The following is a 21,149-nucleotide window of genomic DNA, read 5'->3' as shown; positions in this document are numbered from 1 at the left end:
CTTTTATGTTCTGTGGTGCTAACAAAATTCAGGTGATGTTTCAATGGGAGGAGGAGGAGCAGCAGCTGGGATGGTAAATTTTATCTGAGTTAGTGTAGTTGATGCTTGATTATGCTCCCCTCAGGGCCTTTCATGCTTGGGAATTAGTTTTCATGGCTTAGTGCCTCCAATCCATTACATTCCCTTGGATTGGATACGAGTGAGTGAGAAGAAGTTACAAGTGAGTGAAAACAACACAACTTGCTTTCACCGCTTCACAACTTATTCGGTTACCCTAAATTTTATACTTACCTAAGGTTGTTATTGAATGCACATTACGAACGTTGGAAGTACTTTATTTGAAACTTTATAATAAAATAACCTTGGTCTTGCATGTCATCTTAGGCTTATCAACCAACTAATACAAATTGAAATAAAAAGAAAAACAACCTATGGGAATGTAACTAACATATACTAACCTATAGTCTACTAAATTCGAATTACAAAACAATCTAAGTTTTTGTCACGGTCTCGTAGTTGTGATGTCATTGTCAACCGTATGGGGGTGCTTTGTCTTTAACCGAAAAATAGAGTAGCACGTGACTTGAATATTTCTAAAATACTCAATAAGCGCCTGTCGGAGTTAAATGCAAACATATACAAGTTCATGTACGGGATCTATCAGAACAAACTATTTTCTTTCAACGGCTATCCTAACGAGCAACTTGAATATGTACTTAATTTTCCTACACATGGTCCACACATGCAAGTATGAACCCACTAGTTGGTTTGCACACCTCTTGGGCCCCTTTCTAGTCGAGCGAACATTCTCTGGTAGCTGTTGATGCCGGACACTTATTAGGAATAGCGACTGTCATGGCAGCTCGATGCATGAGCACACAATAATGCATGAGGTTCCAACATTTTCTATTTTTATTATCATTTAATACAACCCCACTAGTGTCTTCTTCATATCATATCATTTCTCATTATGTATATCATATCATTTATCATAACTTTTATGCATATGTCGGGGTTGTATTTCATGCTAGTTCATCATTTTGCATGTTGATCACTTCATATCATTCATGTCGCACACATTTCATATTATAACGTTTTCATGCTTTCTAGCATTACAATCCATACCTGCACATATCATACCTTAATATATCATATCATAAACATATTAATTCATCAAATACAACATAACAATCGCATATCATAACATGTACATACCCTTTTATAATATTTTGTAAATATGGGAATATGACACTTGCAAAACCACTCGCATGTTTTTCCAAATGACCACATGGTACACATACCCTTTTATAACCATCATATTATAGCTCACAATTATAACGAAATGACCATATGGGCTCTTACTTGATTGGCCTTCGCCAGCCTTTTTCCTAATTTAAGTATGTTAGTTCCCGTTCCTTAAAATTGCTTCAAATAGAGCTGATTGTCGTTTCTAATTGGAATATCCATCCGGTTTCTTTAGTAACTTAATAATTCTTAACTTAGGTCAACTTCAACTTCCGTGAGGGTTGAAATAGTGGGAAATGATTGATTTTTCTTTACCGAGCTGAGAGGGTGAATTCTGAACCTCGGAGCTAAGCCGAGCCGTCTAAACCGACTGAGCCGAGGGGGTGTCGCGTTGCAGGTGTGCCACATGGCAAAATTAGAGACGGACGCGTGAGCAGGCAGCTTTGGGTCGAAATACGGGTACGCGGGTCACGATGCTGGGCTGCTAGCTGCGATGCTGTGTGGGCTACTACAAGTTGGCCCAAGGCGCGCGGTTGGGTTTCGGCTGCTGGCTGGGTGTGGTGTTGGGCCACTACAAGTTGGCCCAAAACGCGGGGTTGAGTTTGGGCTGCCGTCACTGAGATTGAGCCTCGAGTATTCGATTGTCAAGCGGGCTGCAAGCGTGGGTCGATGACGAGTATGGGTCGAGGGCTTGTTTGGTTATTGGACTGGGCTGCTGGTTGTTGGTTTACGGGTTTGTCCAACCCGGGTTCGGATCCGTCGGATCTTGTCTTCTTGACCCGAGTTTGGACGCGATTTTCCTTCCGTTTCTCTCTCCTCTGTGTACAGAATTCCGACAACGTTTTCGATGGTTTTAATCTCGACCGTTTTCCCTTTTTCGTTTAGGGGATAGGGCTTAGGGCTTACCAATTGATTTTGGTAACCAATACACTGCTCAAAATTTAGAATGTTATAACATATTAAACCTTCCAATTTCCTCCAAATAATCATACTCCAAATACAAACCTTCTTCTTTTTAAACCAGATTCCCATGCCATTTAAAAACATTGCAAAACTCCACAATTTTCCACGCTTAGTTTAGTTTCAAATCGTCATCATGAACAAGAATTTTCTATGAAAGTTACGATTCCATCACTCTTTTTAGTTCGACGTGTGGAAAGCTCAAACTTTTGAAAAGATACTTAACGTTTTCTTCAAATATTTCTAAATGAAGAACACGAAGAACAAATCCACACCACACCTTTAACTAAACTTAACCCATAATTAAAATCCACAAATAAAATAAAATAAAAGAATATTTTTGTTGTTGAAAGGTTGAAAATAATAAAGTGGGGTTTGTGTATGAGCGGATAACGTGGGCAATGGTCCATTCTCTTAGACGGCCTAGTTGTTCACCACGATGGCCTTCCCTTTTTTTTTTTTATTATTTTTTTAATATAGATAATTCAGCGACCAGATCTGATAGCTTCCAATTAATAATAAATAAAAGTAAATAATAATGAAAATCAAAGCTTGGAAATCTTGAATTTTCAACGCACGTGCCCATCTTTATCATGTTTCCTCTCTTCCTTTGTCCTCCGCTAGAACCGCGTCTACGATTATTTACGTGTGGGATATACGAGGGAACTAAATAAGAGCAATCTTAAAGATACAATAATTAAGAAATAATAAAAAGTTACTTCTTATACTAACAAGGTGCATCTTCCGTGTGATGTCTTACATCGGTTGGGGAGGAGAACGAAACAACTCCCTAGTAGACGCGTTTTAAAGCCTTGAGGAGAAGTCCCAAGAGGACAATATCGGGTAGTGTTGGACCTAGGGCGTTACACATGGTATTAGTGTCAGACACCAGACTATGTGTCAGCGAGGAAGCTGTTCCCCGAAAGATGTAGACACAAGGCGGTGCGCTAGTAAGGATGCTTGGCCCTGAAGGGAGGTGAATTTGGTAGGGATCCCACATCGATTGGAGAAAGGAACGAGTGTCAGAAAGGATGATGGGCCCTAAAGAATGGTGGATTGTGATATCTCCCACCTCGATTAGAGAAAGGAACAAGTGTCAGCGATTACACTGGGCCCTGAAAGAGGGGTGGATTGTGATATCTCACGTTGGGGAGGAGAACGAAACACCCTTTATAAGGTTGTGTAAACCTTTCCCCAACAGATGCGTTTTAAAGCCTTGAGGGGAAACCTGAAAGGGAAACCCCAAAAAAGACAATATCTACTGGTGGTAGCCCAAAGAGGACAATATTTGCTAGAGATGGGTCGTTAGATTCAATTTCGATGGCTCAATCAAAAAATTTATGATGGAGGATCTGAAACGAAGATCTAACTGTGCTTGCTGCCTATCCACTTGACGAGGCAGAGGCTCTATGAAAGAGTGGAAGACATTCTTTGTTTCTTTAAGTGCTCTTCTTAGTCTTAACCTAGCCGGTTCCTTAAAAGGTCATTCAATTCATGATTGGCTTAGTTAATATGTTCACTTGCTTGTGGCTTTCCCGAACTCCCTTCCGTTTCTTTTCAGTCAAGACTCGGGAATAAAAAAAGAAAGTGAATTTCATTAAAATAATAAAAACATGTGACTATTTTTAATATTTAGTCTCATAATTAAGGTTTAGCCTTAATTTATCTTAAGTTTTAATCATAGTCAAACTTCATTGATCCTCTTTTCCATTACCATATTGAGAAATTAAAGGGAATTATATGCTGACGTGGAAATTCACATTTGAAAGTATAACAAAAATGTAATTCTAATAATAATAAATAAATAAAATAGAAAAAAAAAAGAAAAAGAAAAAAGAAAATCAGCAAGTTTTTGTATATAAGGAACACCCACATTGCGGACTTGAGAGCACACATAGTTGCAATTGCTGACTTCACATTCTTCAGAAATTCAGATCTCTCTCTTCTTTGTGACTCTAAGCCGCTGTCTAAGACTTCCAAGCTGGCGAGTTGCCTGTGTGGCTCTTCCGTCGGTATCTTCTCCCTCTGTAAGTTTTCATTCTCTTGAACTTTTGCTGTTTCTGTTTAGTTGCTGTGTTTGCTTGATATAGCGAAATGTGAAGATTCTAATTATTGCTCTGGATTGTACTGAGTTATGCGTGTGATTGTTAGATCTAGAGAAATTACACATTAATTGGAAACGATTTCGTCCACGAATACTGATTCTGCTGAAATCTGCAAGTTAAAAGAATCGAAACAGAGAAAACAGGATGACTAACACTTCCGCGATTTAACACGCTTTTACTTGAATCTACTTTCAAACTTCAATTGAAAATCAAAACATGAAAAGGAAAATCTGAAGATCGGTTTAAACATAGAATGAGACTGAGAGAGAGCGAGCGAGAGATTCATATGTTGGACGGTGGTGCTGTGCTCTGGAATTAGGGCGTTGCGAGGCAGCAGTCCGATATGACACGTCGATTGGAGGGTATCCGCAGCGGGTCGAGAAGGTTCGTTAGGCGTGTCAGGGCCTGTGTTAGGGAGTAGAGTGGGGGAAATGGCGTGAGAATTAGTTAAGATTTATAAAATCATTTCACTGTGGAGGATCGGCTTAAAGAAATAAAAAATTCTTAAACTATTTTGAAAAACCTCTTCTCATCATCTAAAAAACACTCCAAATCTGTACTAAAGGGGACTTAAATTTATTAAAATTTTCAAACGTGATTATAGAAAAATGAATTAATTTTTTCTAAAACTATTACATTCTTGTTGGTGTTGATGATTTAGCGTTAGTTCGTTTCCGTAATTATACTTTTAAAACGTTTATTATTGTTATTTTTCATTTTATTATTACAATTTGGGCGCCACAGAACTACACATATTTAGCATAGTCATCGTTTATTAAGTACTTTTTGCATTTGTTTATGGGTATTAAATGCTGAGATTTTTAGGATTTTAAGATTTTTGATTTTTTGGGTGCTTAAACTTTCACCATTATAAAATTAAATACAAAATTAAATGAATAGTTTTTTAATTGGACCTTTTTGCATGAAAAGGTTGAGAATGATTAAATAGTTGAATGTCCACCCATCACTATTTAATTATGGTTCTTAATGGATATGAATAATGACAAGTTCTTTTTCTTTTTGGTGTTCTGTTAGGTTCATTTGCCATTTCATTTAAGAGTTTAATTTATAACATTATTTTAAATAAATAAAGTAAAAAGTATTATAAGGCCAAATCGAAAGGACTCTCATACTTAGAAAAGGACGAAAGTCATTATATCATTGCTATTAATTTATTAGTATAACAACTTTGAATGACGTATTTATTTATATTCTATACTTTAATAATATCTATAAGAAAAATTACTTAAAAAGACATTAAGACAGCAAAAAGTTCCAAACATGATTGAAATCATGTTTGAAAAAGACTATTAAACAAATGGACACGTATTCCAATATTTGTTTGAAAACTAAAGCTTACCAAATTTTATAAATTAAGCTAAGTGTCGAAAATTAAAAAATAACTAACTTTTAAAGCTTTATTTTTACTTTGGGAATTTGGTTAAGGGGATATGAATGTTCTTTGATAAGAAAATTAGGAAAAAAAAAAAAAAAACATAAATTTTTAAAATATAAAATTAGAAACATATGAATTGAAAGCTTAACAAATAGTTTTAAAATTAACCAATAGGTTATTACTATTTATTTATTTATTTTTGAGCAAAGGGCTACACCACTTCTATTTTTTCTTTTTAAACTACAGTATTTAAATATTTTCCGTGTCAATTTTATATTATTTACTGCTTAGCATTTACTATACATTCACAAAGTCCTTCGTTGAAAGTCAACGAACAACGTGCTGGGTAGCCATTTTGGGACAAAATATAAATAAAAAATAGTCAATTTAACACATCGCCAACCGTATTTTTTTTTTTTTATTTCCATAATTTAATTTTTATTACTTATATGAGATTTGAATATCTGATTTGAAACTAACATATGTCAATTATCATTTTAAATATATTTATGTCAGACAATTTTATGGGGAAAAAAAAAAAACTAACATATGTCAATTATCATTTTAAATATATTTATGTCAGACAATTTTATGGGGAAAAAAAAAAAGAAACAAACGAAAATATGGTAGAAAAACGTTATAACTTGAATCCTTCATTGTACGTTTAGTGAATCATATACTAAATACTATTATACAATAATAAATAGAGATACGTTGTTATAGTTGTACGTTTAGTGAATCATATACTAAATACTATTATACAATAATAAATAGAGATACGTTGTTATAGTAGTTTATGGTTAAATTGTAAATGTTGACAAAGTTTAAATATCTTGAAATTTGCAGGCAACTAACTAACACACAGTATGGCGAAAATTCCCATATTTTTGGTGGGATTCTTCCTTTTTTGGTTGACGGAAGTGTGGGCAAAACCCGAGTACTTGAAATATAAAGACCCAAAACAACCATTGAATGTTCGAATCCGCGACCTAATGGGTAGGATGAGCCTTGAAGAAAAAATAGGACAAATGGTGCAAATTGACAGAACGGTTGCCTCCAAGGAGGTGATGAACAAGTATTTAATTGGTAATCCCCATATTCATCTTCTTCTTCTTTCCAACTATTAATCAGAAAATCATCAGGTTGTAATAGTATAAAACATATTTTGAAATGGTAGGGAGTGTACTGAGTGGCGGTGGCAGTGTTCCAGCAAAAGAGGCTTCTCCCAAGGTCTGGATTGACATGGTTAATGAATTTCAAGAAGGCTCTTTATCAACTAGACTTGGTATTCCAATGATTTATGGAATTGATGCCGTTCATGGCCACAATAATGTTTATAATGCTACCATTTTTCCTCATAATGTTGGCCTTGGAGCTACCAGGTAACCATACATTTTTGGGCAAAACCAATCAAAAGTGTCCAATAAATGAGATTGTTTAAGGCGATAATACTTACTCAAGTTATGGTGTAGGGATCCCAACCTTGTTAAGAGGATTGGAGCAGCTACTGCACTTGAAGTTCGAGCTACTGGCATTTCTTACGTCTTTGCACCCTGCATTGCGGTTTGTAGAGATCCACGTTGGGGTCGATGTTATGAAAGCTATAGCGAAGACCCTAACATTGTTCGAGCGATGACTGAGATTATATCAGGTTTACAAGGAGAGATTCCAGCGAACTCGCGCAAAGGTGTTCCTTATGTTGCCGGGAGGTATAACTTTTTCTTTAATTAACATCACAATAATTTGTTTGGTCAAAATATACTAACATACAATCCTACTGAACAGGGAAAAAGTAGCTGCTTGTGCAAAACATTATGTAGGTGATGGTGGAACCACCAAAGGTATCAATGAGAACAACACCGTTGCAAATAGACATGAATTGCTTAGCATTCACATGCCAGGGTACTATAACTCAATCATCAAGGGGGTATCAACTATTATGATCTCATACTCTAGCTGGAATGGAAAGAAGATGCATGAGAATCAAGATTTAATTACTGGATTTCTTAAGAACACTCTCCGTTTTCGGGTAAAATAATCTTCTTTTATGGTACTCGCTCAGTATAGAAATCCTTGATGAGTTTAAAGGTTTGTTGTTTCAGGGTTTTGTCATCTCAGATTGGCAGGGTATTGATAGGATCACCTCCCCACCTCATGCTAACTATACATATTCCATTATAGCAGGCATCACCGCTGGCATTGACATGGTTAGTACGATTATATTCAACTATACATACCTATATTTCATCAAACGCCCTTAATCATTTAATCTCTTTGTCACAGATAATGGTTCCATATAATTACACAGAGTTCATTGATGGGCTTACCTACTTGGTAAAAAACAACCTAATTCCTATTAGTCGAATCGATGATGCTGTGAAGAGAATTTTGCGAGTGAAATTCATCATGGGTTTGTTCGAGAACCCGTTAGCTGATTCAATCTTCGTCAATGAGCTCGGCAAAAAGGTACTTATATATATCCATAAAGTTATCAATATTAAAATTCTTGATAGCGAAATGTTTCAAATATATTTTTTCATTTACAATAGGAGCACAGAGAATTAGCTAGAGAAGCTGTAAGGAAATCACTAGTATTGTTAAAGAATGGAGAGTCAGCTGACAAACCTATGATACCTCTTCCAAAGAACGCCCCAAAAATCCTTGTTGCTGGTAGCCATGCAGACAACCTTGGTTTTCAATGTGGTGGTTGGACCATTGAATGGCAGGGTCTTGGTGGTAACAATCTTACTTCTGGTACAACCATTCTTTCAGCAATTAAGGATACCGTTGACCCGAAAACAAAAGTTGTGTTTAAAGAGAATCCGAGCGCACAGTTTGTCAAGTCGAACCAATTTTCTTATGCCATTGTCGTCGTAGGAGAGCCTCCATATGCAGAAACCTTTGGTGATAGCTTAAATCTAACCATTGCTGAGCCTGGTCCAAGCACCATCACGAATGTGTGTGGTGCTGTCAAATGCGTCGTTATAGTAATCTCGGGTCGGCCTGTAGTTTTGCAACCTTATGTTGCTGTAATAGATGCAGTTGTTGCTGCTTGGCTTCCAGGAACAGAAGGTAAAGGCATTACTGATGTATTGTTTGGGGATTATGGCTTTAGTGGGAAGCTGTCACGGACATGGTTTAAGACAGTTGATCAGCTACCCATGAATGTTGGTGATCGACATTATGATCCTCTGTTCCCATTTGGATTTGGTCTCACTACCAATCCTGTTAAAGCCTATTAGAAGTTGTTTCACCTTAGTCGTCAGTATGTATGAGGCCGGATAAGCAAAATATTGAATAACAGATGATATTTTCTGTATATTTGATCAATGTCATAACATGGCCACCTAATAATTTGTTATGGATAATGAAGCCTTTACCTTTTTACCATGCATGATATGAGATTAATTATATACATCCATTTATAACCCACTTAGATATGGTTTATTTACAATATCCCGAGGCCTATTTTTGTTTAATGAATCAATTTTTGGGTAGTGATCTATGCTCTAAGTGATTGATGAATGTTATCTCTCAATTGAGCTCTATGCTCCAAGTGATTGACGGACATTATCTCCTTATTGAGTTTGCATGTATACTTAGAGAATTAATTCTTTATAGTATTACTTACCTAATAAAGCATATGTGATTGTACTAAGAGCTAAAAGTACAAACATTTCTAGTAGATTGAGCAACCCAGGACCATGAGAGTTGATCAGTGGTCAAAACTCTAGGAGCTAGTCTAGAGAGTCTTGAAAATGAGAGTTCAAGATTTAAACAGCCTGTAAGCCTTAAGAACCTAGTAAGCCTCTATGGCAATAAAGAGTGACTAACAAAGTTTACCATGCCTAACTAGCCGCGTGAATGGTATCACCAGAGCCTGCGCTCTCTGTTACACCATTAACACTATTTGGGATCTAGTTCAGATCCTTTAGTGCTGTTACCAAGCGGTGGGAACACAAAAGTAGTATCGTAGAGCTTGGTGTAGCGCGTAAAGGCGACCAATTGCCTTCATCTAGTGGAAATGGTCAAAGTGGTCAAAGTTCTTCTGAACGGGGCTTTTGTGCTTTAAACCGATCTTGAGAAGGGGGCGGAGGAGCATACAAGTAACTGAGTAGCTGACAAATGCTGACAAATACATAGGTTGCTCACCAGATTTAGTAGTTAGGCGTTTTCAATGGAGAAAGAAGTTGACAAACTTGAGAAAGTTGAAGAAGAAGCTTCCATGAAAGAGAGTTATTTTCTCTTCCCTGAATCTTATGGGCTGTGTGAATCGCCGGTGGTCTCTAGAGAAGAAACTGTTGTGGATTGGGGGGTCGGCAGCTATCAGGGCCAGGGAGAAGATGAAACCTTGCCCCCCCCTTTTTTTTTTTAATGACCTCATAAATAGCACATTTTTCTTTTTCTCCTTTTTCCTACTTTAAAATTAAAAACAAACCACCAACTTCAAATACAAGTTGAGCTGTTTGTATTTATTACAAACGAAGTCGGTGCTGTTTGTATTTATTATATACGAGAAATGGATTGAGGATACAATTTTGACTTGGGACGACCTCCTTTGTGATTGCATAGCTCTCAAACGCTCCTTGATCTTGACCAGAAGTTAGCGAACATCTAAAAATGAAATGAGGAACGTGATAAGTACACTCTAGTCTCTTGGAAGCTCAAGCCTACTTTTGCAGTTACGTGAGTTTCGAGGAATGTTTTAAAGTTCCAAGTGGTTCTCTTACATGTCAGAGATACTATTGGGGTCTCTTACTTTAATGTTCTCATACGTGGTAGCAGTTTTAGCCATAGTAGTAAACATTGCCCTCTTGGGTTGATGTGCGATCTTATCATATCTCATTAGACATTATGACATCTCATCTGAACACATCAATGTAAAGTTAATTGGTGACCGTTCCTAGGAGAAGCCATACCCTCAACATCTGGGGGAGCGACCTCATGTGCATGACAGTTACTCGGTCTATCCGTATGGTCCCTTGCTCCTCTCAAGGCTAATTTATAGTACAACGAGTCTTTTCAGGGAACCCATAATTATTTCCACACATGATAGTACCACTCATCACGAGCTAAACTACTTATGTAGTTTCTCGTCCTCTCTCAGGATAAGTTCATAGAACACAGTCTATGCTTTCGACCTATTTCTATACACAATAGTAACTCCTCAAGTTGGTTATGGTGTCACCATTCACGTTTATTAGGTTCTTAGGTGTCTTGGAGGTTTATTAGGTTCTTGGGGAGTCTAGGCAGTTTAAATCTCCCCTCACATTTCCAGGACATTTGAGACTAGCTCATAGAGACTTAGATCTTTGATCGCCACTCATGATCTTAGGGTGCTCGATCTACTAGAAACGTATTGACCTAGATCAACGTGAAAACTACTTTAGCTTTAGTGCCCTAATCTTATCTTGGGTCACTCATGCATGCTTTGTTAGGAAGATATTCCTATCGATCACCTTTAAGCATGAAACATAATAAAAACATTCATCTAAAAAATTAGAGTATCACATCATTCTTTCTAATACAACAAACAAAAAGTATTAAAATCAACATGCAGACACTTGTACACTTATAAAAAATTACTATATCCATTAAGTCTTAATTTAAGTAAAATTAGGTTTAGTATCGAAATCAAGATGAAAAACTAACAAACGGAAGTCGGATGGGTCGAAAAGTGGCATTCACGTGCCCATCCACACGCTTGGAGGGTTCCCCACGTGTGCATGCAAATGAGCCTCAGGGGGAGTACTCACTCTCCTCGCTTGCCATGGGCACTTTTCAATTGGCTGCTTTGACCCCAACGTCTAGTGTTCGAATCTTGGCTGCGAAAGGATTTTCTGCAAATTACTAGGTGACAACATGTGGTGCACTTAGGTGAGATGCTTGACACGGGTTGGGTCCCAACCGAAGCCTGCCGCGTTCGTTAACGCCTCACATAACACGTGTCACTTAAAATTCAACTTCTAAGACCTTCAATAAAATTCGAGGAATGAATTCGAGCTTAAAAGAAATTAATTTTAGTGGAGGTTGTGATTTAATTTTTATAAATAATGGTGGGATTCTAATAAATGAGTACCGAAAATAGTTGTGGGTGTGGGCTCCCGGAAAAGCATGTGGTTATGAGCTTTTAAAAAATTTAAATTATGAAGATGATGAAAGCAGGCCACATGCTTGTTCACATCAATCACCCATTATACCTAAACTTACCTACTAATTCATGCCTCTTCTCTCATATCTCATACGTACCTATTATTTGCTCCGTCATGTTCTTCATGTATATCGAGTGTGAGTTGTGCACATCATCTATGAAATATCAATATTTTTTTTTTTACATCAATCAAAGTATTCTAATCGATATGGATTTGGTCTCCTTCTGAACCACTTTTTCCTTTCGGCAAACTTTGATTTAGCCCCCACCTCTCTCATGACAGCGATAAAATATCTACCACAGTGTATCAATCTAATCCCACCACTAGCAGATATTATTTGCTTTGCCCATTACGTAACGTCGTGAGCCTCGTAGTTTTAAAATGCGTTACTAGGGAGAGGTTTCCACACCCTTATAAGGAATGTTTCGTTCCCATCTACAACTAATGTGGAATCTCACAATCCGCCCCTTTTGAGAGCCCAGCGTCTTTGCTGGCACGCTCTAAGTCTAGCTTTGATTCAAATTATAGCAGCCCAAACCCACCACTAGCAAATATTGTTCGCATTGACCTATTACGTTTCGCTGTTAGCTTTACAGATTTAAAACAAATTTACTAGGGAGAGGTTTCCACACCCTTATAACGAATGTTTTGTTCTCCTCTTCAACGATGTGGGATCTGAGAGGCACTGGTTAGAGTAGGGCTAGACCCTCTCCATAATAGACACGTTTTAAAACTATGAGACCAACAACGATATACAATAGACCAAAGCGAACAATATTTGCTAGCGGTGGACTTGAATTGTTACACACTACCACTGAAGCTATGTCACAACACAAGCAGTGACACCGAGAAGATAGAGAGCATGTTCGATGTTTTCACACATCCATCTATTATTAAAAAATAAAATAAAAACAATGTTTATCATGAGCATCAAACTTAGGCATAGGTGTCTTTAGAGAAGTCGAAGTACCAATCTGGCAAACTTATTAATACCAAAAGGTTCTTAATATAATTTATATATTTTTATTTGGCTTGGGTCAACCCAAAGATTTTATCCACGAACCCGAAATCAAATTGATTCAATTCGGGTTAAAAAAAATGAACCCAACCCTATACAAAATGTTAATCCAACCCAACCCAACCCGGTTGGGTTGATCCGGATTGTCGGGTTGAATGTACACCCTTAGAAAAGATAGACTTTGACTAAGATGCACAAACAAATTGATGAACACAAAGATGGCGGTGGTGACTTCGATCAAACATCACTCACTATAGTGTATACATCAAATTGGACCTCTATTTTCAATAAGACAGTTTAATGAAGATTTTAGGTCCTTAAACACAATCATTTTGGACACTAGAATGGGCAGGGGTCAACTCCCACAAATATTTTAGCTAATTTTAGAAATTTTAGAAATTTGTAAAGTAATTAAAGTTTTTTTTGGGGTGTGATAGGTAAAAAAAATAGTGTAGAACAGAAATTTTGTAAAAATCTGATAATAGATACATAAACTATATACATATCCCATGAAATCTCTGAATATGTATTTTCTCTATATTCTACATGAATTCAATAAAATATTTAGTCAATATTATGTTGATGGAGTGTGTTGGTTGTCCAACTTTTTTTAAATTGAAGCCTAAGGAAGAAGGTAAAGACAAATAAATCTTAATTTTGTTGTAAGAAGGAAAAGGCCACAAGAAGGGTAGTTGGAAAAGAAGCAATGGAATTGGAAGGTGAAAACGAGGGGGAAGAGAAGGAAAGCCTTGGAAGCATCAGACATACAAACAAACAAGGCAAAGGTGGGACCTTTACTCGTAATTTAAGCCTTTTCACTTCGCATTCCAATGGTGGGTGACCAAACCAAGTTCCCTTGTGCGCAGTCAATCAACTTCAACCTCATACCACCCCTACCTGTTTTTATGATGTATGGCCTACCACTGGCGGTGGCCGCATAACATAATGCCCCCTCTCATGCCTTCTTAGCTGCACCTCCCAATTTCATTTAATGCTCCTTTTCCTCCCAAACTCCTCAACCACCACCACCACTTCTATTTTCTGTGGTTCCCCTTTTTCATCATTTTACCACTATACTTCTTTAAAGGGTTTTCTGGTCAAATTGGGCCGTTCTCTCTTTTGTTTTTCATCGATTTGGGGGACTTTTCATTTAGTATCTGCCCTTTTTTGCTTCATTTTGTGCAAGGATTTCACAGACCACAATGTTTTATCTTCTCCTCTCCTTCCTTTCATTCATCCTTCTCTCCAAATCCTTCTCTTACAAACGGCTCCCGCCATGGGAGGCCAAGATGAGTTTATTTTCACCATTCCTTTTATCATGGTTCCACAAGGGCAGCCTTGCTCTCAGTTTCTTTCAACTGTTCAACCTCTCCGATCCGCCATTGAAGAGCACGAAGCTAGAGAGTTCAGATGAGAAAAAAGGGACATCCCTCTTGGATCTACCCAACTTGCCTCTCGAGGCCATTCTCGACCGGCTTTCACCATCTGATTTGTGTAAGATGGCAAATGTGTGTACCCATTTGAGGAATGTTTGTGAAGATGAGTTTCTGTGGGAGAAGCGGATGAACCAGAAATGGGGTAACTTAATAGGTGACTCTGCTTGTAAACAATGGCATTTGCATATAGCCCACAAGAGGAGATCAAAGCTCTCAACCCCATCTCAGAACAGAGGTCTGTTGAGTTCATGCTTTGGAGGTTTCTCTAAGTTCATGAGACCAAAATCAGAAAGTAAGGGCAAGATCAAGAGTTGTTTACCAATTGATTCAAAGAAGGCTTGGTATCAATCTCTTGAAAGTGGCAAGCTTTGGTTCCCAGCTCAAGTCTTCAACAGAGAGGTAAGAAATAAGCCCTTTTGAATATATCATTCCTTATTGCTTTACATATCTCTGTTTTTTTTTTTTTGCAGAGTGGTCATGCTGGGTTCATGTTGTCATGTTATGATGCCCAAATTTCATATGATTCGCAGACCGACATGTTTAAGGCAAGGTATATATAGAAAGACATGCTTACATTGACTCAAAAACTTAGTTGAATTCTACACGTCTTTGTATTGAACATTATGGGAATTGAATGATGTTAGATATCCACCTCATGGGCGACGAGCAATAGAGGAGAATATTGCATGGAACAGGGTAAGAGCACCCCCTGTTGATACTCCTCCCCATGTTCTTCATGTGTCTGATTGCTTAGCTGACTTGAAACCTGGTGATCATGTGGAGATCCAATGGAGAAAAAGCAAGGAGTTTTCTTATGGTGTGTTTGTCCCCTTCAAACTCTTGCAACATTAGTATGATATCGTTCACTTTGAGCCTAGGCTCCCGTGGCTTTACTTTGGGCTTCCCCAACCGGCTTCGTACCAATAGAGATGTATTACTTACTTATAAACCCACTAATTGTGGGACTCCTCCCAACAATTGGCTTCAATCATGGTAATGTTTTGTAGGGTGGTGGTACGGTGTCGTTAGGCATTTGGAGACGTGTGATGGGAGCGGCGCGAACGAGTGCGATTGTTGTGGCAATGGTAAGTGAAAATACAATGTTGTAGTGTGTGATTACAACATAAAAGCATGTTTGATAGGTTGGTTGGTGGTGGACAGAGATGGTGATGTTCGAGTTCAGTCAATATAGCGTCGGGTCGAGATGGAGGAAGACGATGATAGACAGAAAGAGGCACAAGGAAGCAGGGAATGAAGGAGATGGGTACTATGGAGGAGTGAGAAAGGTGTACAAAGAAGAGGAGATTAGAAGGTGGAAATGCCTGTGGCCCAATCGATGTGTGGAGTAGAGTCAATATTACATTCCTTGTTCTTAACTCCCTAAATTCTGAGTTAAGAGCCAATTCTTGGAGTCTTTTGGAGGATTCGACCAATGTAAGTACCAAATTAGATTCATTTCTTAAGAATACCTTCTAGTATCGTGATTAAATCAGATACCTATATATTAGACTTCTTGTTCGGACGACTATGCTAGATACCATGTGAGCTTAGGTGACTCATAAGCATGCTACATAGTTCGACTATGTGAGATTTTTATGCCCTAACTTATGAGGATGAATTTTATGTAGGAATGGTTAGGGGTTCACGAACTAACCTCGGATCGTGAACCTGTTTCCATTAACGAAGGTGTACATAGTACAGTTGATATTTGTTTATAACGGGGTCACCCCGTTATAATGATGGTACAGTATGAGGATATTTAATAGTGAATTTGTACTCATCTATGAAGTTTTGCATTTGTACCTTTATAATCATGAGTTGGTTATGGACATAGTTGAGCCTAAGATGTATGAACCTTATTGTGTCATATGATTAATATTGGGGAGAATTCTTGCTGAACAACATATTTGAATATCTAAAAATATTATGATATATTATCTTACTTGAATTATATTTAAATATTATAAGATTGTAAAATTTACTAAAAAAACTAAGCAAAATATACTTGAAAAGACAAACAATAAAACTGTGCAAGTGATGGTAATTTTTGTGTTTAAAACAAAAAGATAAATATATTTGGTTGCATTAGGCCCGATAAACAAAACAACTTAAAATATTAAAATAGTTAAGAACTCGGTGTGGCTCTTTATGGCAGGTGCTCTAGATTTGCTTTCATCATTAGCCAACTCTTTTTGGTCACCTAAAAAACGCGAGAGTAGAAATGAGTACAAAAACTTAGTAAGTGGCCTACTTGTAAACTTTTAATCATGTCCATGGTTGATGTTAGGTTATCACACTATTTCTTATCATGTTCTTGTTCTTGATCATGAGAACTTAGATTCGTAGATTTTGTTCATGAGTTATAAATTTTTATCCTTGTTCATGTCTGGGTTCTGAGTTCTTAAATATGATTAGGATCTAAGGACCTTAGTTGTTAGGTTTTTGGCTTCTTAATTCTAAGAATTTGGATCTTGATCCTTATTCTAGTTCTCATTCTTGGTTCTTGTCATTGTCTTTAGTTCTTATTCTTGGTTCTTGTTCTTATTCTTGTGTTGTCCTTAATTTACGATACAATGCATGAAACTGACAACCTATGTCCAAGACTTCATGTGTTCCAAGCAATACAATCTAAAAACCTATATCTAAGGCTTCATGCATTCTAAGCGACACATTCTGATCATGCATCCAAGGTTTCATGTGTTCCTTATAGTACAATTTGAAACCTACACCCAATGCTTCTTAGATTCTAAGTAGTATTAGTTTTAAAACGTGCGTCCAAGGTTTAGTACGTTCCTAACGATACAGTCAAAAAATACATGCCTAAGACTTTATATGTTTCAAGCAGTAAAGTCTGAATACTTACACCCAAGATTTCATACATAACAAGTGACGTAGTTTAAACTTGCATCCAAAGCTTTGTATTTTGCCTTAAAAAAAAAACTGTTTCATAAGAAAAGGGCTAATCCAAAGAAAATGACAAAAAAATCCCATTCTTTTTACCCTTTTTGATCTTTTTCCCTTAAACATCCTGAAATTCCTCATCGAAATTAAAATTTTGGAAAGTTTACTTGAAAAATGAATTTTTGGATTATTAGCTTATTCACAATCTGAATAATTAAGGCACCCCATCATAAGTTTACTTAAAAAATAGATTAGCTCGAGGAGTTAGTGTTAAATGTAGTGGAATAGAGAGACTAAAATAAAAACTGCATAGAAGCTCCCAGGAACTTAGTAGACTTCCACGGTGTTTAAGGATGACCAAGGTAACTCTCTAGGCTATAAGCACTATGTATGGTGTCATTAGACTCTTCACTACAGTTTCCATACATCGGTTGTTTAAGATAGTGCGCACCCTAATCTTGTGAGAATGACTAGGGATCTTATGAATAAGGCCACTATGCTGTAACCCCATTCCTGAGAGGGGGCGTGGGACCGCATAGGTTGACCCAATAGCTACTGGGACGCATAGATCACATCCCCCAAACTTAAAATACCTTTATGGTCTTGTGGAAGGGCCCGCTAGCTAACCTTCCATGAATAATATTCAAATTAGAAAACATCATACTGTCTCATTAGAACTTTACAAGTAGCACCTCAACCTAGGTCACTGGTCATTCACAAAGTAAGCAAAGCAAGCTACATGAGTCAAAGAATAGAAAAGTAGTTCACCCCAGAGATGGGACATGTCACTCGACAGATCCAAAATGTTTCGTAGAGTAGCAAGAGTACTATACGAAACTTCGAGATACCCCACCTGACAAGGATCACAGTATTCCAAATATTCCAACTGGATCTATTACATGACTCAAGGCCAAGAAGATTCAACAAGCATTCATTCTTCATCTACAAAATTGGATAGACTCGATTCAACCATCATTTCATGTGTTACAAGCTGATTCGAATGAGGAAGGACCATTTGGAGCTTCAGAAGTGAATATTTGCACGATTGAAGTAGCAGATTAAGTTGCAAGCATCATTTCATGAGTTGTTAGAAAACTTTATTTATTATTTTTAATTTTATAAAGTTTGTAATGGTCAAATTCATTTTTTTCAATGTGCAATTCTGTCCAAAAATATATTTGTGTCCTTTATTGGTTTATTTTGGTGTTATTTTAATTAACTTATGTTGATTTTCTCGAATAGCTTGCTACTATCAGAATTGCTTTATCTATATATACTAGCCTACCTTGATCATAATTTAGTCACTTTCCCAAATACCATACCTTTGTGTGTAATAAACACGAGTGTTCCTGAGTGTAACATCAGTAAGTTGTGTGTTTGAGGTCCTAAACATATTTAACTACTGTTTGTATAATCATGAACTAAGATGGAGGAAATGGAGGGGAGATAAATGAAGCTAGGTGAAGAGAAGCACAAGTTGGAACTATTACTCATTTGAATCAAGTTATTAGTACATTGACAGACCAGATGGAGCAAATTGAAATAGCCTTAGGTAATTTTCAAGGAAGGGAAGTACTCTTGAATGAAGGAGTTGAAAATGAAGAAGATGACATGTCACCCTTTTAGCGGGACATAATCCTAGGGAAAGGAGAGATGTTGGTTGAGGGAGAGGAAGAGGCAGAAGAAGGGGTAGAGAAATGTTTGCACCAAAAAGAACTGTGTAAGGATCGGACTTGACGTAATGGCTCTAAAAGATGGGTAAATTTTTCTTGCTAAATAAAACAATTAAATTTTAAAACATAATTTACATTATAATAAAATAGTGTGCGCACATTAGTAATTTAAAATACAACATAATCGTTAAAATACAAAATCAGGAACATACACAAAACATTTTAAAACAAAGGGGTTGAGGACGACGGGTGAGGTTTGTCTATATCACCTGCTCTAGAGTCTGATCCCAACCTCGACCAGCTCTTTATCACTAGAAAAAATGGAGAATAAGGAATGAGTACAAGACTCAGTAAGTAGCCTACTTATAGGCTCTTAATCGTGTTCTTGATATGCTAGGGTACCACATTTTTTGTTCTTGCTTGTTCTTGTTCTTGTTGTAAGTACTTAGGCTCTTTAATTCTTGTTCTTGGCTTGAGGTTCTTATCTTGATCTATCCTAAAGACCTATCCTGAAGACCTTGGTCCTTGGATTCTAAAACCTTGGTTTTCCTTTAAGGGCCTTAGTACTATGGTTCTTGGTTCTTGATTCTTGGTCTTTTGTTCTTGGTTCTTGTCCTTAGAACTAGGATCTTGATCCATGTTCTAGTCCTTAATCTTTCTCTTGTTCTTGGTACTTTTTAGGTTCTTGTTCTTTTCTTGATTCGTTCTCCAAGACACTTCCCTTAGGACTTACGACACTAGACATGCACCTGACAATTCTGTGTTCAAGGCTTCTTGCGTTCCAAGCGACACAACCTTAACCTACGTCCAAGGCTTCATCCGTTCCAAGCGACACAGCCTTAACCTACGTCCAAGGCTTTATTCGTTCCAAGCGACGTAGTCTTATTGCATCTTAGGGCTTGCCCTTCGATACGGTCTTCTTAACCTATGCCCAAGGCTTCATGCATTCCAAGCGGTATAGTCTGAAAACCTACATCCAAGACATCTTACGTTCCAAGTGATGTAGTCTAACGCTGCATCAAGGGCTTGCCCTATAATACGGTCTGCTTAACCTACGCTCAAGGCTTCATGCGTTCCAAGCAGCGCAGTCTAAGTCATGAGCATGCTGTACCATGGGAGGTTCTTGATTTTTGGCTAAGGTAACTTCTCTCTTCTTGTTCCTCTGTGGCCCTAGACTACTCCCAATGATAGACCATAAAGGTCACTTGCTTGGTGCATACTTAAACATGACATCCTGCAAATCTTTTGAGTACCCATAACTTGGTGTAGGGCATCTCTTTTAGGTGAGAGAAACTTGAGGCCAAACATGACATCCTGCAAAGGAAACATGGTACTGGACATGCCACTTTGAAGAGGAATTCTTGGGCCTCATGCACTGTTTGGTGGGAGGTCATGGGTCACTTTGGACATGACTAGAGTATTACCTAGCATTCTTGAGTTTCTGAGTTTAGGGACCTTGGTCCCTCGTCCTTGAGTAATACTTAGCATTCTTCTTACTTGGGTAGTTGTAAAGCTTATGTGGTCTTCTTTGTTCTCAATCTTGTAAGTTTCTAAGGTTTGTAATTCCTTGAGGCATAAGTTGTAACTTGCATTTGTAACCATATGGACCCATCTTAGCATGAGTTGTTCTAGGAGGTCATAGATTCCTAGGGAGTTCTTTAGAGGGTTCTAGAAGATTCTTGATTCTTGTGGTGTTTCCTTTGGTATTTCTTGGATTCTAACTTGGTTTAGGTTCTAAAATTACTCTAATCAACTTGAAACCTCAAACATAATAGACCTTATAAGAAATAGCAAATCATTTGGAGAACATATGGACCTTGAATTTTCATAAGAATTCCTTGAGGCATTTTGGTCATTTTCAATTGGTTTCAAACTTCACCACATCAACAAGCATCATAAAATAAGATCTACTTCAGAGTTTCATAGTATTTGGAGGTCATCTAGGTCATAAACCGTAGGTAGATATCCTTAGGGGCATTATTGTAACGCCCCTAATTTCTTCTAACCTAATTAGCGACGTTACCTTATACTTGCATAATCAACAAAACAAGAGTTCACGTAAGACAGTCTCAATAACGACAATGCGTTCATTATTATAAGCAGTTCATACCTGGGAAATCAATAATGACAGCCTAGCCTAGAAAATAATCAACAGAGAATTAGAGAAAATAATTGCAATAACTATGAACCCAAAAGAATCCAACAAGGCGCCTACGACACTACAAACTCTCCTCAAGATTTCCATGGCCTTTGTAGCATCCAC

At 37.4% G+C, this 21,149-nt stretch overlaps 2 protein-coding genes across 2 annotated transcripts; both read left to right on the top strand.

Annotated features, from left to right (window-relative positions):
- The first annotated feature begins 4,090 nt into the window (after positions 1 to 4,090).
- On the top strand, positions 4,091 to 9,096 carry LOC111479898 (beta-glucosidase BoGH3B-like). The gene is made up of 8 exons (XM_023124801.1): positions 4,091 to 4,232; positions 6,553 to 6,792; positions 6,884 to 7,088; positions 7,179 to 7,415; positions 7,492 to 7,735; positions 7,809 to 7,913; positions 7,990 to 8,172; positions 8,256 to 9,096. Exons 2-8 carry the CDS (start codon positions 6,573 to 6,575, stop codon positions 8,946 to 8,948), a joined length of 1,887 nt encoding a protein of 628 aa, XP_022980569.1. The 5' UTR covers positions 4,091 to 4,232; positions 6,553 to 6,572; the 3' UTR covers positions 8,949 to 9,096.
- A 4,665-nt stretch (positions 9,097 to 13,761) lies between these two features.
- LOC111479952 (F-box protein At2g26850-like) lies at positions 13,762 to 16,082 on the top strand. The gene is made up of 5 exons (XM_023124883.1): positions 13,762 to 14,711; positions 14,783 to 14,862; positions 14,957 to 15,129; positions 15,320 to 15,397; positions 15,474 to 16,082. The coding sequence occupies exons 1-5, from the start codon at positions 14,079 to 14,081 to the stop codon at positions 15,659 to 15,661; spliced, it is 1,152 nt and encodes a 383-aa protein (XP_022980651.1). The 5' UTR covers positions 13,762 to 14,078; the 3' UTR covers positions 15,662 to 16,082.
- The last annotated feature ends 5,067 nt before the right edge of the window (positions 16,083 to 21,149 follow it).

Source organism: Cucurbita maxima, unplaced genomic scaffold (assembly GCF_002738345.1).
Source record: "Cucurbita maxima cultivar Rimu unplaced genomic scaffold, Cmax_1.0 Cma_Scf00005, whole genome shotgun sequence".
Taxonomy (NCBI): domain Eukaryota; kingdom Viridiplantae; phylum Streptophyta; class Magnoliopsida; order Cucurbitales; family Cucurbitaceae; genus Cucurbita; species Cucurbita maxima.
Note: the sequence above shows the minus strand (reverse complement) of the source record. Positions and strands in the feature narration are given on the sequence as shown.

What these genes read in the sequence shown, in the direction of transcription:
- LOC111479952 (XM_023124883.1), top strand. Translation starts at nt 14,079, where the DNA reads ATGTTTTATCTTCTCCTCTCCTTCCTTTCATTCATCCTTCTCTCCAAA. An exon ending in ACCGACATGTTTAAGGCAAG is followed by an intron (nt 14,863 to 14,956) that starts GTATATATAGAA and finishes GAATGATGTTAG; the next exon opens with ATATCCACCTCATGGGCGAC. An exon ending in GTGCGATTGTTGTGGCAATG is followed by an intron (nt 15,398 to 15,473) that starts GTAAGTGAAAAT and finishes GGTGGTGGACAG; the next exon opens with AGATGGTGATGTTCGAGTTC.
- LOC111479898 (XM_023124801.1), top strand. Translation starts at nt 6,573, where the DNA reads ATGGCGAAAATTCCCATATTTTTGGTGGGATTCTTCCTTTTTTGGTTG. An exon ending in GTTGGCCTTGGAGCTACCAG is followed by an intron (nt 7,089 to 7,178) that starts GTAACCATACAT and finishes GTTATGGTGTAG; the next exon opens with GGATCCCAACCTTGTTAAGA. An exon ending in TCACCGCTGGCATTGACATG is followed by an intron (nt 7,914 to 7,989) that starts GTTAGTACGATT and finishes TCTTTGTCACAG; the next exon opens with ATAATGGTTCCATATAATTA.